We start from the raw sequence: 13,238 nt of genomic DNA, 5'->3' as shown, positions 1-13,238 counted from the left end.
CTGTGAGTTAAATGGGTGAGTGGGTTCTTGAAAAGTCTACACGGAACATGGATGCAAAAGCAAGTTTTTCCTCTTGTACGATGGAGTGAATAATTTGTAACGTTGACGGAAATCCATCAGTGACCACCCGCCCCTCTGTCCCCTCACCCACCCACTTGCATTCGTCTCCGTGCTGTGAGGTGGTTGTCACCAATTCCGGAAGTCCTCCATTTGATCTTCTGTTGAAGAAACTGTAAATCCATGGCGATGCTGTAATTAGATCCAGAAATAAACGCTGCACATAGCGCTAACCGATTTCTTGCGGATTGGTCATGCGCCGAAGCTGATGAGGCATACCAAAGGAATGATATCAATGACTCGGCGGCATCACTTACACACAAAAGGAATGATATCAATGTCTCGGGAGCATCATTTAAGGTGGTTTTTTTTTGTACGTAACCCACTAGCTGCTTACCATGACAAAATCAGTGATTGTCCACTGATTTGTCCACTCTAGATTTACACCACTGTTGCAGTGGTGTTAAGCATTCTTAAAGCTTCAAAGAAAACTATTCTTGCTACAGCTGCAAATGACGGATCTCTAACGTCACCAGTGATACCACAGGCTCAAAATGGATGAGTGGGCTGTTTTGCCGAGGCAGCAAGCTTACTTTACAAACTTAAATTTCAGAGTCGTTTCTTTTCACCCTTGGTAACTTATTCTTCTCCCGGTACCTTTGATATCTCTGATTATTCAAAGCGCAAGAAATACAAGTCATGCACTTGATCGCCGATGTGGCTCCTCTTTTAACCGCCCCTAATGAATGGATGAGTGCTTCATCGACCTTCTAGCAATAATCGTTTTTCACAACTAGACAGAAGCTTACGCATTCAATGGAGTTTCGTGTGTGCATACTTTTTGGATAGCCAGGTCAAAGCCAAAGATGGGGGACGCCTAGGAAATTTTTTTCTCTGTAGACAGGTCGTAGTATGCTCTTCTGTTTGTAGGAAAACTACGCCTCTTTACTGGTACAGCAATTTATTGCTGGTCATCACGACATCAGTGCCAAATTTCATATGAACAGACTCACATTATAAATATTTGTTCACACCAGAACACCGGGTATTCAGTACTTCGGCTTGTAGACCGGCGCAGCGGCATACGAGCGAGTAGGCTTGTACGCCGGGGCCGGGGCATACGAGCGAGCAGGCTTGTACGCCGGGGCCCGGGTATAAGAGCGAGCGGGCTTGTAGGCTGGGGCCGGGTGGTAGCTAGGCTTGTGCTCCTCGTAGCGGGGCTCTCCAGTGTAGGTCACCTCGGCGTTGTAGCCTCCGTAGCCGTGCTGGTCAGCGATGTACTTGACGCGCTGGGTACGGCCATCGGGCAGGTTGACCGAGAAGTAGCCGTTGACATTCTTGGTGTCGCTGTTCTCGCTCTGAGAGAAGACGGCACCGGAGTAGTGGTCGTTGACGGCATAGTCAAACTGGTAGGGCGTGTCGTAGTTGGCTGGCTCCTTGTAGGACGACTGGTGGTAGCTCGGGCCATGAGAGTACGCCGGCTTCGGGGCGTAGCTGTTGACAGGAGCGGCGGAGGCAACAGCCAGCAGAGCGGCAGCGATGAACACCTGCGGATGTCAAAATGCTGTCATTTCCTACAAGTCCATCTTGTTACACCTGTGGTTCTCTTCTAGCGGGTTTTGAGATATGAAGTGGTATCGTACCACTAACCAAAAGAAAGCTGATCATTGGGGTTGGAGCATGCAGCTTTGCACGAACGTGCTGGTACTTGCCTTCATGTTTGTAGCGTTGGTCTTGCCGACTGATGCTGTGAACGGCGAACGGCCTGGTTTTATACGCGCTCACGGTCTTGACCTTGACAGAGAGGCTGGGCGCGGCCCCGTGAATTGAATTTGGACCGGTGCCAGGACAGCGGATTGCATGTTCGCTACTTCCCACTTGCGTTGAATATCAACTTAGCGAATTGACATGAATTTGGTTTGATTTTGACAGGAAAGGATGTTGACGTTACAGTTGTTTAGCTGCTGTTGTAGTTACTGGCGTTGAGCTGGAACATATGCGACACGTGTGCGTTGCAGTGTGGTTGTACCTGTTCTCAGAGGGTCATACCACGACAAAACGGCCGGAGGGTGACGCGGCACAGCCTTCAGATTAGACGACAGCATATGTATAGGGTACCTCTACTGCGAGAACACAATTTTGAAAGTTTTAGAGCAGAGCGGCTTACCGATAAGACACTAGGACTAGATGAAAATATGCGATGATATTGCGAAACTATTTGTCTATTAATTCTAGCGCAAGCAGTTTTGTAGAGCGTAAGGTTTGGAGGAAGTGCATCGCAGTACCAAGTATTTGCATTGTTTTGGAACATGGGTCAGAATATTCTAAGTCAACTAGGCACACTCGTGCTTGCTTCACCTCATGTGCCCTAGGTTGGCCTTTCACTTCATTGTCTGAAAAACGTGGTGCAGTCTATATTCTTTAAACAGTTATGCAGTCATCGATCACTTTTTTGCCGTTCACCTTAGAAAACATGTGAGCGATCTCTTCTAGATCGGTTGCATATCCGGTTTAAGCATTGGCAGAACACGCACAGCGGCGCGGCACGTCAGGTCACCGGGCGTGGTCGGCTCACTTCGTCGGGCAATGTGACAGTAATCTTGAAGAGATGCATTTAAATATAAATCCAGTCACTTAGGCATTCTTCCGGAGGATGTAAGCAATTTCTCAATGGCGAATGCGTATCTGTCCTTCTTCACGAGTCTTGCATGGTTGGCAACGTCGTGCGCTTTTCCGCCATCACAGCACACCGACGGCCATTATATCAAGTTGATCTAAGGTTGCATTACTATATTTTCTTATACCGCATTGGGAGCCGAAGGAAAGTCGCCTCGGTTGCCAACAGCACGCATATAATTCAATGCCCGCTCCGCGTAAACGAGGCCGGGGTCAAAGAGAGGGTTAGTCCTAGTAGAGCTTGATTCCCGTGAAGTCGGTACAAGAATGACGTGCAGTTTTGCTGTTTTTAACTAGTGGTTCCAGACAATGCTCAATGAACGGAAACTATTGTACTTAGGCCAAGAACTTGAATGGAGAGTATATGGAAGACCATGGCTCGGAGCTCATTATATAATTCAATATTGTGTTTTCAGTATATTTCCCCGTATTCAACCCCACGCCGTTTGTGAGCTGTGCAGTTGTGTCATTGAACGCCAATGACATTTTTTGTTTAGTTATTGTTAGTTATTGTCGGCACACATGCAGCATTAGCAGCATGCATGCAGCAATGGACGAGAGTGCTGGTGCTTGCCTTCATGTTCGTAATGTTGGTCTTGTCAACCGGTGCTGTAAACTGCGGACAGTCTACCTCATACATGCCCGCCGTCTTGACCTTGACTGGGAGGCTTGGCGCGGCTCCATGAGTGAATATAGGTCAGTGCTGCAATTGAACCAGGTGCGGTGGCTAGATTGTTGTTAAGTGTATTGAAGGTGAGATCTCACTTTCGCACACCCTATTATTTGATTTGACTACGAGAGGCCGTAACCTCCTGATCATTCATGTCCAGTGCCAATGATAATCATAGATGGGCGTTGCACGCAATCGTCCGTGGGTATACGACTAGATACAGTCACATTTATCTCGGGACAGGCCGCGGTGCAGCGGGTGCGCCGTCAACGACCCAATCTTCGCGGTGAGAGGTAAGAACGAACACAGCCGCGGTAATCATCAGATTGCTCATCGTAATTCTGTGTCAATAAAGTGTGAGGAGTGGGTGCCTGTTGGGGAATGTGAAACACTTGAATAGGTCAGCTTGGTAAAACAATGATTGCGAAAAACTCTCTTTCTGTGCTAGACGATTCAGACATGTTCAGTACACGTGTAAGACACTTGACATTTTGCACTCATGTATCAAGAAGACTGACGTAGTGTTATTTGAACAGCTTTTAGTCGCCAATGCGTAGTACGAAAGGTAGGTGTCGATGCGACGTGTCCGATTAGCGACGTGTCGGCCATTGTTTGTAGCATCTTACTGCAAACGCTGCCCCGATCAGTATGTTGTCTATTGACCGCGTAGATGATTGAATGTGAACGCATTGTGTAAGGTAACCAATTAAAAGAGAGCAAAGGAAGAAAAGCGCAGAAAAAAGAAGAAGTTGTTCGGGGTCGCGGGTGGGTGTTGCTAGGTTACTTGATGAACTCGTCGAGCGTGCTTGTGCTGGTGTGGTGCGTGTGTGTGTGTGTGCGTGTGCGCGCGTGTGTGTGTGTGTGTGTGTGTGTGTGTGTGTGTGTGTGTGTGTGTGTGTGTGTGTGTGTGTGTGTGTGTGTGTGTGTGTGTGTGTGTGTGTGTGTGTGTGTGTGTGTGTGTGTGTGTGTGTGTGTGTGTGTGTGTGTGTGTGTGTGTGTGTGTGTGCCCTGTCTGTTAAACTCGTGATTGATTATTGTCGTTTGTCATTTCGTTCGTCGTATATGTCGTTTTGGCCTTTGACTGGCTGGTGACCGACTCAATATTGATTGATATGATTTTGCTGTTTTAGGTGTGCATGCACCAGTGGTTGATATTCAACCGCAAATAACTGTACTCTTGTGTGGGGTGCAGGATGCTATTGTGCACTGTGGTCAATTAACACAATTCTGTGCGGAAACTGCCATATTCGCATCAGGCCAAGCGCTACGTAGACAGTGGGGACGTATGTTTGGACCGCAAGCGAATGCTTCTCCGGCATCATGAGCGAGTTTTGTTGTGAAGATGTATTGGGGCAGTTAAACCCCTCTAAGTAGGAATAAACATGGCGGCGATCAGGCCCACCACAGCAGACGCGTACAGGTGATGTATTTGTTAGCGAGGCACTATGCTGTAGCGTTGACGTACAGGCCAACATTGAGGCAGGCGTTATAAGTGATCATAGCGCTGTTGTGGCCACTGCCACGTCCGCTACGCGCCGACGGAACTCCGGGCTGTTTATATTCCATAATAACCTATTGACACACGTATAGTTTGTAGGTCTGGCATCTGAAAAAATAATCGACACTCTCGACAACAAACAACCAATACTGTGTGGAACAAGCGGACAGAAAGGGGATAAAATAAAAGCACGACTTGCGACCAGGTGAAATAGCGACCAATTATTCTTTGAGCAGCGGTTAGTAAATGCACGTGAAAGGGACGATTACTAAAACAAATCATGGTGGTGAAGTATTACGAGAGAATAAAGCTACCCTAGGGACATTCCACGAAATATTACATGGAGGTATTCACATCAAAAGGAGGTAGAGATGAAGGGATAATGATTATATTTGTTGGGAGTGATCAAGCTGCAAAGCTCACCTCACACGAACATGAGCAATGTGACGGTCTGATTGGTGGCGAAAATTGCAAATTAGCGTTGAGTGAAATGAACAAAATTTACGCCGCGGGCATCACGTGATTTATAGCGGAATCATCGCGCACTATTGGAATTATCTAAAAAGCATCGTAGACGTGTACATCAACGACGCTTTTGTTCACGTTTTCTTTAACCCAGCGTCGGGGCATGGTAGCTCTGGTTCCCAAGAAAGAAGACCAGACCGGATTACAAAGCAAGAGGTCTCGATGTTTATGAGATTGAAGTTCTATAATTGTTGCAAAGGTTATTGCTACTCGCATGGGCTATCAGCCATAAATTTGTGTCTCCAGATAAAACCGGATTGGTGAAGGTTAATTTATAGGTGAAAACATAAGGTTAACGGCACATGCCGCTCAGTATTAGGAAAACGATTAGACTGGAGGATTGATAAATGCGTGCGACAACTGTCTGCGCTCGATTCACTGGAAGATCAATGTTATATCTGTTCTTTTGGAGTGAAAAATTTTGAGGACAATTCAATACCGTAGATAAAGTTCTGAGCAGTAATGCCCGTATTGACAATAGTAAGCAGCTGGTATGCATCAAACTGGTTTTAGTGCGGTCGCGGCACGTTCTAAGAATCTCATGTGAGTGGAATGTTGTTCGATTTGACAACATCAATTTTTGAGATCAATATAGAAAATAGCATGAGGATTTTTGGCACCAGAGTAAATAGTGTAGAGGAAAATTTATGATCGTGTTCTGACGAGATAACATTGTTCTGCCAGTCAATCAAGCAACCGCAGCAATCGGCAGAGACAGTACTGCGCGCCATGAACAAGCTCAGCAAATATTTTTGGCTGAGCCTAAACTTAGACATGAGCCGGGTGATGTTGGGGGCTCAGAAGGACAGTAACGGGTCCGATTCAGGAATACAGACCGTAAAAATAAATGTAATAGGAAGGTTCAGAATGAAGTAATGCGATTCATAATGCGAGATTAGCCGCGTAAAGTTGCTAAAAGAATACTGACCCAGGATATGGAGAATGGTGGGATGAAAGGATAAGACGTTCAGACATGATTCCAATAATTAAACATGAAGTAGATTAAGTGTCTATACTCGAACCGGGAATCAATAAGGCGTAAATTGATACAGGTACGAATGACACTTGCTAGTTAACCGACATGTTCAAAAGCAGCCTGGGCAATGACGAAATTAAGCGCTTTAAGATTTTATCGAGATATGAGTGCCAAACTTAAAGAACACATCAGTTCACTTATAAAGCAAACAGCATCAAGATGAAATGATTTGAGACCATAGAATCATGCGAGCCAACAAAAGGATGGTATCTATTAAAAGCCTAAACCAGCAAGGAATCAACATGATTGACAAATTAACGTGGAATGCTGGACGCATAATGGACATAAGCAACACAAATCACAACATTATAAGAACGGGACCGAAATCCTGGCACAGGAGGCGCTATTACGAACAATACCACACAGGTTTAAGCTGATGGTCGGAACGAAACCTTGGCAGGTGTTCAAATGACGTTGCGTGAGAGAAGTGCCATTGTCATACATGGCTGGATGGAGTTATATGCATTAGCAAGGTAAAAGACAGAAGTTGACTTACGTGCCTTTGCTTATAACCGCTCAATACCGCTGGAAATTGCGCTGATTTCAGCAATGCCAGCTGTCGCCAACATATAACGAAACCTGCCAACCGGCTATACGCCCCAAACATGAGAGACGTGGCTGAGGGTGCCACGTGCGAGTTACCTTGTAAAAACTAATATCAAATGGAAGTCAGAACAGAACTAAAACGGCGTGATCTGTCCCGAAGCCCTATACCTTCTACGGGCAGTAGATCCTAAAAACAGAGGTGCACAACATAGTGACGAGTCGCAATTTTAACTTCGTCGATGTGATTTGGGCAGGATTGCAACTCAAATGTATTGAAATTTACTCCCACACTGAGATGATCCAAAAAGTTCAGGTTATCATTGTTCCTGTCGGTGTGCATGCCCAAGGGAAGTTTTAGTCAAGTTTCTGTTCAAGTAAACGGGTGCTAAAAAAACTACAACTCGTATTTACAGACCCTAACCTTTTGAAGTGCGCAGTTTGTGTCAATTTATTCCGACTGATGTAAGCAGCCAGTCAGTTATTGCATTCGAAAATTACTAAATGAATACGTCATAGCAAACAGCCACAGTCACTTCATATTAGTTCATCACTCAGCATCCTGGCCTTGTCGCTTGCATGCCGCCACCTCCACCAACTATAGAAGCTTGTTCTCAATTCGTGCCACTAATGTTGGCGTAATCCGTTAATGTCGCATTGCTATAAGTTTGTGGAAGACAAAGTGTCACCTCCACACGCCATCGTTCGTGCTGACACAAACTCAGCAAAACAAGCAAAACAAGGGCTATGGACAGGCGAGTAAAAAGCAAAAAGCAAACAGTACAAAGCAAAACAAGGGCTATGGACAGGCGAGCTGCACCTTATAGCCTTTCGTCCGCCCTTTTATCCCCTTTGTTTATCCTGCATACTCGCTAAGCCCCGTTTGTCCGCGGCATGTTGCATGCGCCACTCACGAAAGGGCCCAAGTGCCCCCTGGTGGGAGCCTCGTCCGAACGCCGTGCACAAACCCGAAGAGTAGTCCCTACGCAGGGTATGCCTGAGAGGATGGCCCCCTAGGTACATATAGTTCCATCCTGCACCGTCATTCTTCGACATCCCATAGCCCTGAAATGGTCATGACCGGCCGAAAGTGCTCCCATCTAAACAACTGAAACATGACGGTCCCCTATTTACGAGCATCTTGTGCTTCTTCAGCAGCTCCGCAGGCCACAAACGTCTTTATTATCTCACAGTCCTCACCTGAACAAGAAGCACATCTCGCACATTTCTATAACCGTAGATTGCTGAGTACATGACACTACCCCAAAGATCTACACTGCTGTAGTTATTCTTTAGTCTAGTTAAATTTGCTGCCAGGTAATCATAGAGCGAATTCTTTAAGATTTGGTGTGTATTTTAAGAGCAGTCAGAACACTTTGTTGTGAGTTAAACTGGCGAGTGGGTTATTCAAAGTTTGACACGGTACATGGATACAAAAACAAGCTTTTCCTCTTGTACGATAGAGTGAATAACCTGTAACCTTGACCGAAGTCGATCAGTGACCACCCGCCCCCTTACCGCGCTCCCCCACCAACTTGCGTTCGTCTCCGTGCTGTGATGTGGTTGTCACCAATTCCGGAATTCGTACATTTTATATTGTGTTGAAGAACGTGTAAATCCATGGTGATGCTGTAATTAGAACCAGAAATAAACGCTGCACATAGCGCTACCCGATTTCTTGCGGTTTAGTCATGCGCCGAAGCTGATGAGGCATACCACAGGGACGATATCAATGACTCGGCAGCATCACGTACACAGCAAAGGAATGGAATCAATGACTCGGGAGCATCATTTAAGGTGCTTTTTTGTACCTAACCCACTAGCTACTTACCATGACAAAATCAGTGATTTTCCAGCTTTGAAATCTTGTTCTCTAGATTTACAACGCTGTTGTAGTGGTGTTAAGCGTTCTTAAAGCCTCAAGAAAACTATTCTTGCTACAGCTGCAAATGACGGATCTTTAATGTCACCAGCGATATCACAGGCTCAAAACGGATGGGTGGGCTGTTTTGCTAAAGCTGCGAGCTAAACTTTACAAAACTTAAATACCACAGTCGTTTCTCTTCCTCCTTGGTAGCTTTATTCTTCTTCCGATACCTTTGGTATCTCTGATTATTCCAAGCGCAAAAAATACAAGTCATGTATTTGCTCGGCAATATGGCTCCTCTTTTCACCGCTTCTACTGAATGGATGAGTGCTTCATCGACCTTTTAGCAATGATCCCGTTTCAGAACTAGACACAAGCTTACGCATCCAGTGCAGTTTCGCGTTTTCATACTTTTTAGATAGCCAGGTCTAAGCCAAAGATGGGGGAAGCCTAGGAAAAAGTTTTCTGTCGACATGTCGTCGTTTCCTCTTCTATTTGAAGAAAAACTACGCTCCTTTTATGGTACAGTAATTTATTGGCGGTCATCACGACATGAATGCCAAATTTCACACGAACAGACAATATAAATATTTGTTCACACCAGAGCACTAGGTACTCAGTATTTCGGCTTGTAGGCCGGCGCAGGAGCATACGAGCGAGCAGGTTTGTACGCCGGGGCAGGGGCATACGAGCGAGCGGGTTTGTAGGCCGGGGCCGGAGCATAAGAGCGAGCGGGCTTGTAGGCTGGGGCCGGGTGGTAGCTAGGCTTGTGCTCCTCATAGCGGGGCTCTCCAGTGTAGGTCACCTCGGCGTTGTAGCCTCCGTAACCGTGCTGGTCAGCGATGTACTTGACGTGCTGGGTACGGCCATCGGGCAGGTTGACCGAGTAGTAGCCGTTGACGTTCTTGGTGTCACTGTTCTCGTTCTGAGAGAAGACGGCACCGGAGTAGTGGTCGTTGACGGCATAGTCAAACTGGTAGGGCGTGTCGTAGTTGGCTGGCTCCTTGTAGGACGACTGGTGGTAGCTCGGGCCATGAGAGTACGCCGGCTGCGGGGCGTAGCTGTTGGCAGGAGCGGCGGCGGCCACGGCCAGCAGAGCGGCAGCGATGAACACCTGCGGAAGTCAAAATGCTGTCATTTCCTATAATCCCATCTTGTTACATCAGTGGTTCTCTTCTAGCGGGTTTTGAGGCATGAAGTGGTACCGTAACACTAACCAAAAGAAAGCTGATCATTGGGGTTGGAGTCTGCAGCTTTGCACGAGCGTGCTGGTACTTGCCTTCATATTTGTAGCGTTGGTCTTGCCGACTAATGCTGTGAACGGTGAACGGCCTGGTTTTATACGCGCTCACGGTCTTGACCTTGACAGAGAGGCTGGGCGCGCCCCCTGAATTGAATTTGGACCGGTGCCAGGACAGCGGGTTGCATGTTCGCTACTTCCCACCTGCGTTGAACATTAACGTAGCGAATTGACATGAATTTGGTCTGATGTTAACAGGAAAGGATGTAAACGTTAAAGTTGTTTCGCTGCTGTTGTAGTTACTTGCGTTCCGCTGGAGCATATGCGACGCGTGAGCGTTGCAGCGCGGCTGTACCTGTTCTTGGAGGGTCATACCATGACAAAACGGTCGGAGCGTGACACGGCACAGCCTTCAAATTAGACGACAACACGTGTATAGGATACCTCTACTGCGAAAACACACTTGTTAAAGCTTTAGAGCAGTGCGGCTTACCGATAAGGCACTAGGACTAAATGAAAATATGCAATGATATCACGAAACTATTCTTCTATTTCTTCTAGCGAAAGCAGTTCTGTGGAACGTAAGGTTTGGGGGACGTGCATCGGAGAACCAAATATTTGTATTGGTTTGGAACACGGGTCAATTTATTTTAAGTCAACCGGGCGCACTCGTGCTTACTTCACCTCATGGGCCCGAGGTTGGCCTTTCATCTCATTGTCTGAAAAACGTGGTACCATCTACATTCTTAAAAGAGTTATGCAGTTATAGACCTATTTTTGCCGTTCAGCTCAGAAAGCATGTGAGCGATCTCCTTTAGATCGGTTCCATATCTAGTTTAAGCACGGGCAGATCATGCACAGCGGCGCGCCACGTCAGGTCACCGGGCGTGGTCGGCTCACTCCGTCGGGTGATATGACAGTGATCTTGAAGAGATGCATTTCGATATAAATCAGGTCATTTAGGTAGTCTTCCGAAGGATGCAAGCAATGTCTGAATGGCGAATGCGTCTCTGTCGTCCTTCACGAGTCTTGCATAGTTGGCAACGTCGTGCGCTTTTCTGCCATTACAGCACACCAATAGCCATCATATCAAGTTGATCTAAAGTTACATTACTATATTTTCCAATGCCATATTGGAAGCCGGAGGAACCTCGCCTTGGTTGGCGACGGTACGCATATAACTCAACGCCGGCTCCGCGCAAGCGAGACCGGGGGCAAATAGAGGGTCAATTTATGATAGAGCTTTATTCCCGGGAGGTCGGGAAATAAAGACGTACAGTTTTGCTCTTTTTAACAAGTGGTTCCAGCGAATGCGCAATGAAAAGAAACTATTATAATTACGCGAAGAACTCGAATGGAGAATGTATGGAACACCACGGCTCGGAGCTTAAGATATTATTCGATATGGTGTTTTCAGCATATTTCCACGTATTCAGCCCCACGTCGTTTGTGAGTTTTGCAGTTGTGTCATTGAATGCTAAGGATATCTTTTGTCTAGTTGATGTCAGCACACATGCAGCATTAACAGCATGCATGCAGCATTGGACGAGAGTCCTGGTGCTTGCCTCCATGTTCACAGTGTTGGTTTTGTCAACCGGTGCTGTAAACTGCAAACGGTGCACCTCATACGAGCCCGCCGTCTTGACCTTGACTGGGAGGCTGGGCGCCGCTCCATGAGTGAATATAGGTCAGTGCTGGAAGTGAAGCATGTGCGGTGGCTAGCTTATTGTGAGCTGTATTGAAGGTGAGATCACACTTTCGCATACCCTATTATTTGATTTGACTACGAAAGACCGTAACCTCCTGATCATGCATGTCCAGTGCCCATGATAACTTAGATGGGCGTTGCACGCAATCGTCCGTGAGCATACGACTAGATACAGCCACATTTAACTCGGGACGGGCTTCGGTGCAGCGGACGAACTCTCAACGACCCAATCTTTGCGGTGAGAGGTAAGAACGGACACAGCCGCGGTAATCATCAGATTGCTTACCGTGATTCTGTGTCAATAAAGTGGAATCAGTGGGTGCGTGTAGAGAAATGTGAATTACGTGAATAGGTCAGCTTGATAAAACAAAGATTGTGAAAAACCTCTCCTTGTGTGGTTGACGATTCAGACATGTTCAGTACACGTGTAAGACACTTGACATTTTTCACTCCTGTATCAAGAACAGTGACATAGCGTTATTTGAACAGCTTGCAGTCGCCAATGCGTAGTACGACTGGTAGGTGTCCGATGCGACGTGTCAGCCATTGTTTGTAACATCTTACCGCAAACGCTTCTCCTATCGGTATGTTGTCTATTGACCGCGTAAATGATTGGGTGAATGTGAACGCATTGTGTAAGGTAACCAATTAAAAGAAAGCAAAGGAAGAATAGCGCAGAAAAAAGAAAAAGTTCTTCGGGGTCACGGGTCGGTGTTGCTAGGTTACTTGATGAACTCGTCGAGCGTGCCTGTGCTTGTGTGGTGCGTGTGTGTGTGCGTGTGTGTGTGTGTGTATGTGTGTGTGTGTGTGTGTGTGTGTGTGTGTGTGTGTGTGTGTGTGTGTGTGTGTGTGTGTGTGTGTGTGTGTGTGTGTGTGTGTGTGTGTGTGTGTGTGTGTGTGTGTGTGTGTGTGTGTGTGTGTGTGTGTGTGTGTGTGTGTGTGTGTGTGTGTGTGTGTGTGTGTGTGTGTGTGTGTGTGTGCCGTGTCTGTTGAACTCGTGATTGATTATTGTGCGTTAAGTATGCCAAAGTTTTTTGTGGTGTTTGGTGAGCTCACATGTTGTAGTAAGGTTTTCCCGTTGGTAATACGATGAAGAGATCGCCGCTCGGGGCTGTTATGTTGTTTTGGCCTTGGCCGTGCGGGGTGACCCACATCCGCGCTGTCCTGTCCGCTATGACCGACACCGGGCGCGGGGTTAACGTTATGCCCGGCCGTGTGTGGCGGCATTCTTCCGTCGCTCGCGGTTTCCGTGATGTTGTTTGGAATACCGACAGGAAATTGCATGCTTTGGTGACATGGCAATGACAAAAACATCATGTTGACATGATCATCTGATTCGGTCCCTGTCCATTAATGTTCTTATAGTGAGAAATATTGATTTTGACTTGCTGGAACGTACGCCCACCAAGGTGAAGCAT

General features: G+C 46.7%; 1 protein-coding gene across 1 annotated transcript; it reads right to left on the bottom strand.

Annotated features, from left to right (window-relative positions):
* Positions 1-1,106: 1,106 nt before the first annotated feature.
* On the bottom strand, positions 1,107-11,051 carry LOC119097483 (cuticle protein 19-like). Its single transcript, XM_037220512.1, has 5 exons — positions 11,013-11,051; positions 9,756-9,887; positions 2,035-2,044; positions 1,770-1,804; positions 1,107-1,604 (listed from the first exon to the last, which is right to left on the bottom strand). The coding sequence occupies exons 1-5, from the start codon at positions 11,049-11,051 to the stop codon at positions 1,107-1,109; spliced, it is 714 nt and encodes a 237-aa protein (XP_037076407.1).
* Between the last annotated feature and the right edge of the window lie 2,187 nt (positions 11,052-13,238).

Source organism: Pollicipes pollicipes, unplaced genomic scaffold (genome assembly GCF_011947565.3).
Source record: "Pollicipes pollicipes isolate AB1234 unplaced genomic scaffold, Ppol_2.1 Scaffold_4295;HRSCAF=5057_pilon_pilon_pilon, whole genome shotgun sequence".
NCBI classification, from domain to species: Eukaryota; Metazoa; Arthropoda; class Thecostraca; order Pollicipedomorpha; family Pollicipedidae; genus Pollicipes; species Pollicipes pollicipes.
Note: the sequence above shows the minus strand (reverse complement) of the source record. Positions and strands in the feature narration are given on the sequence as shown.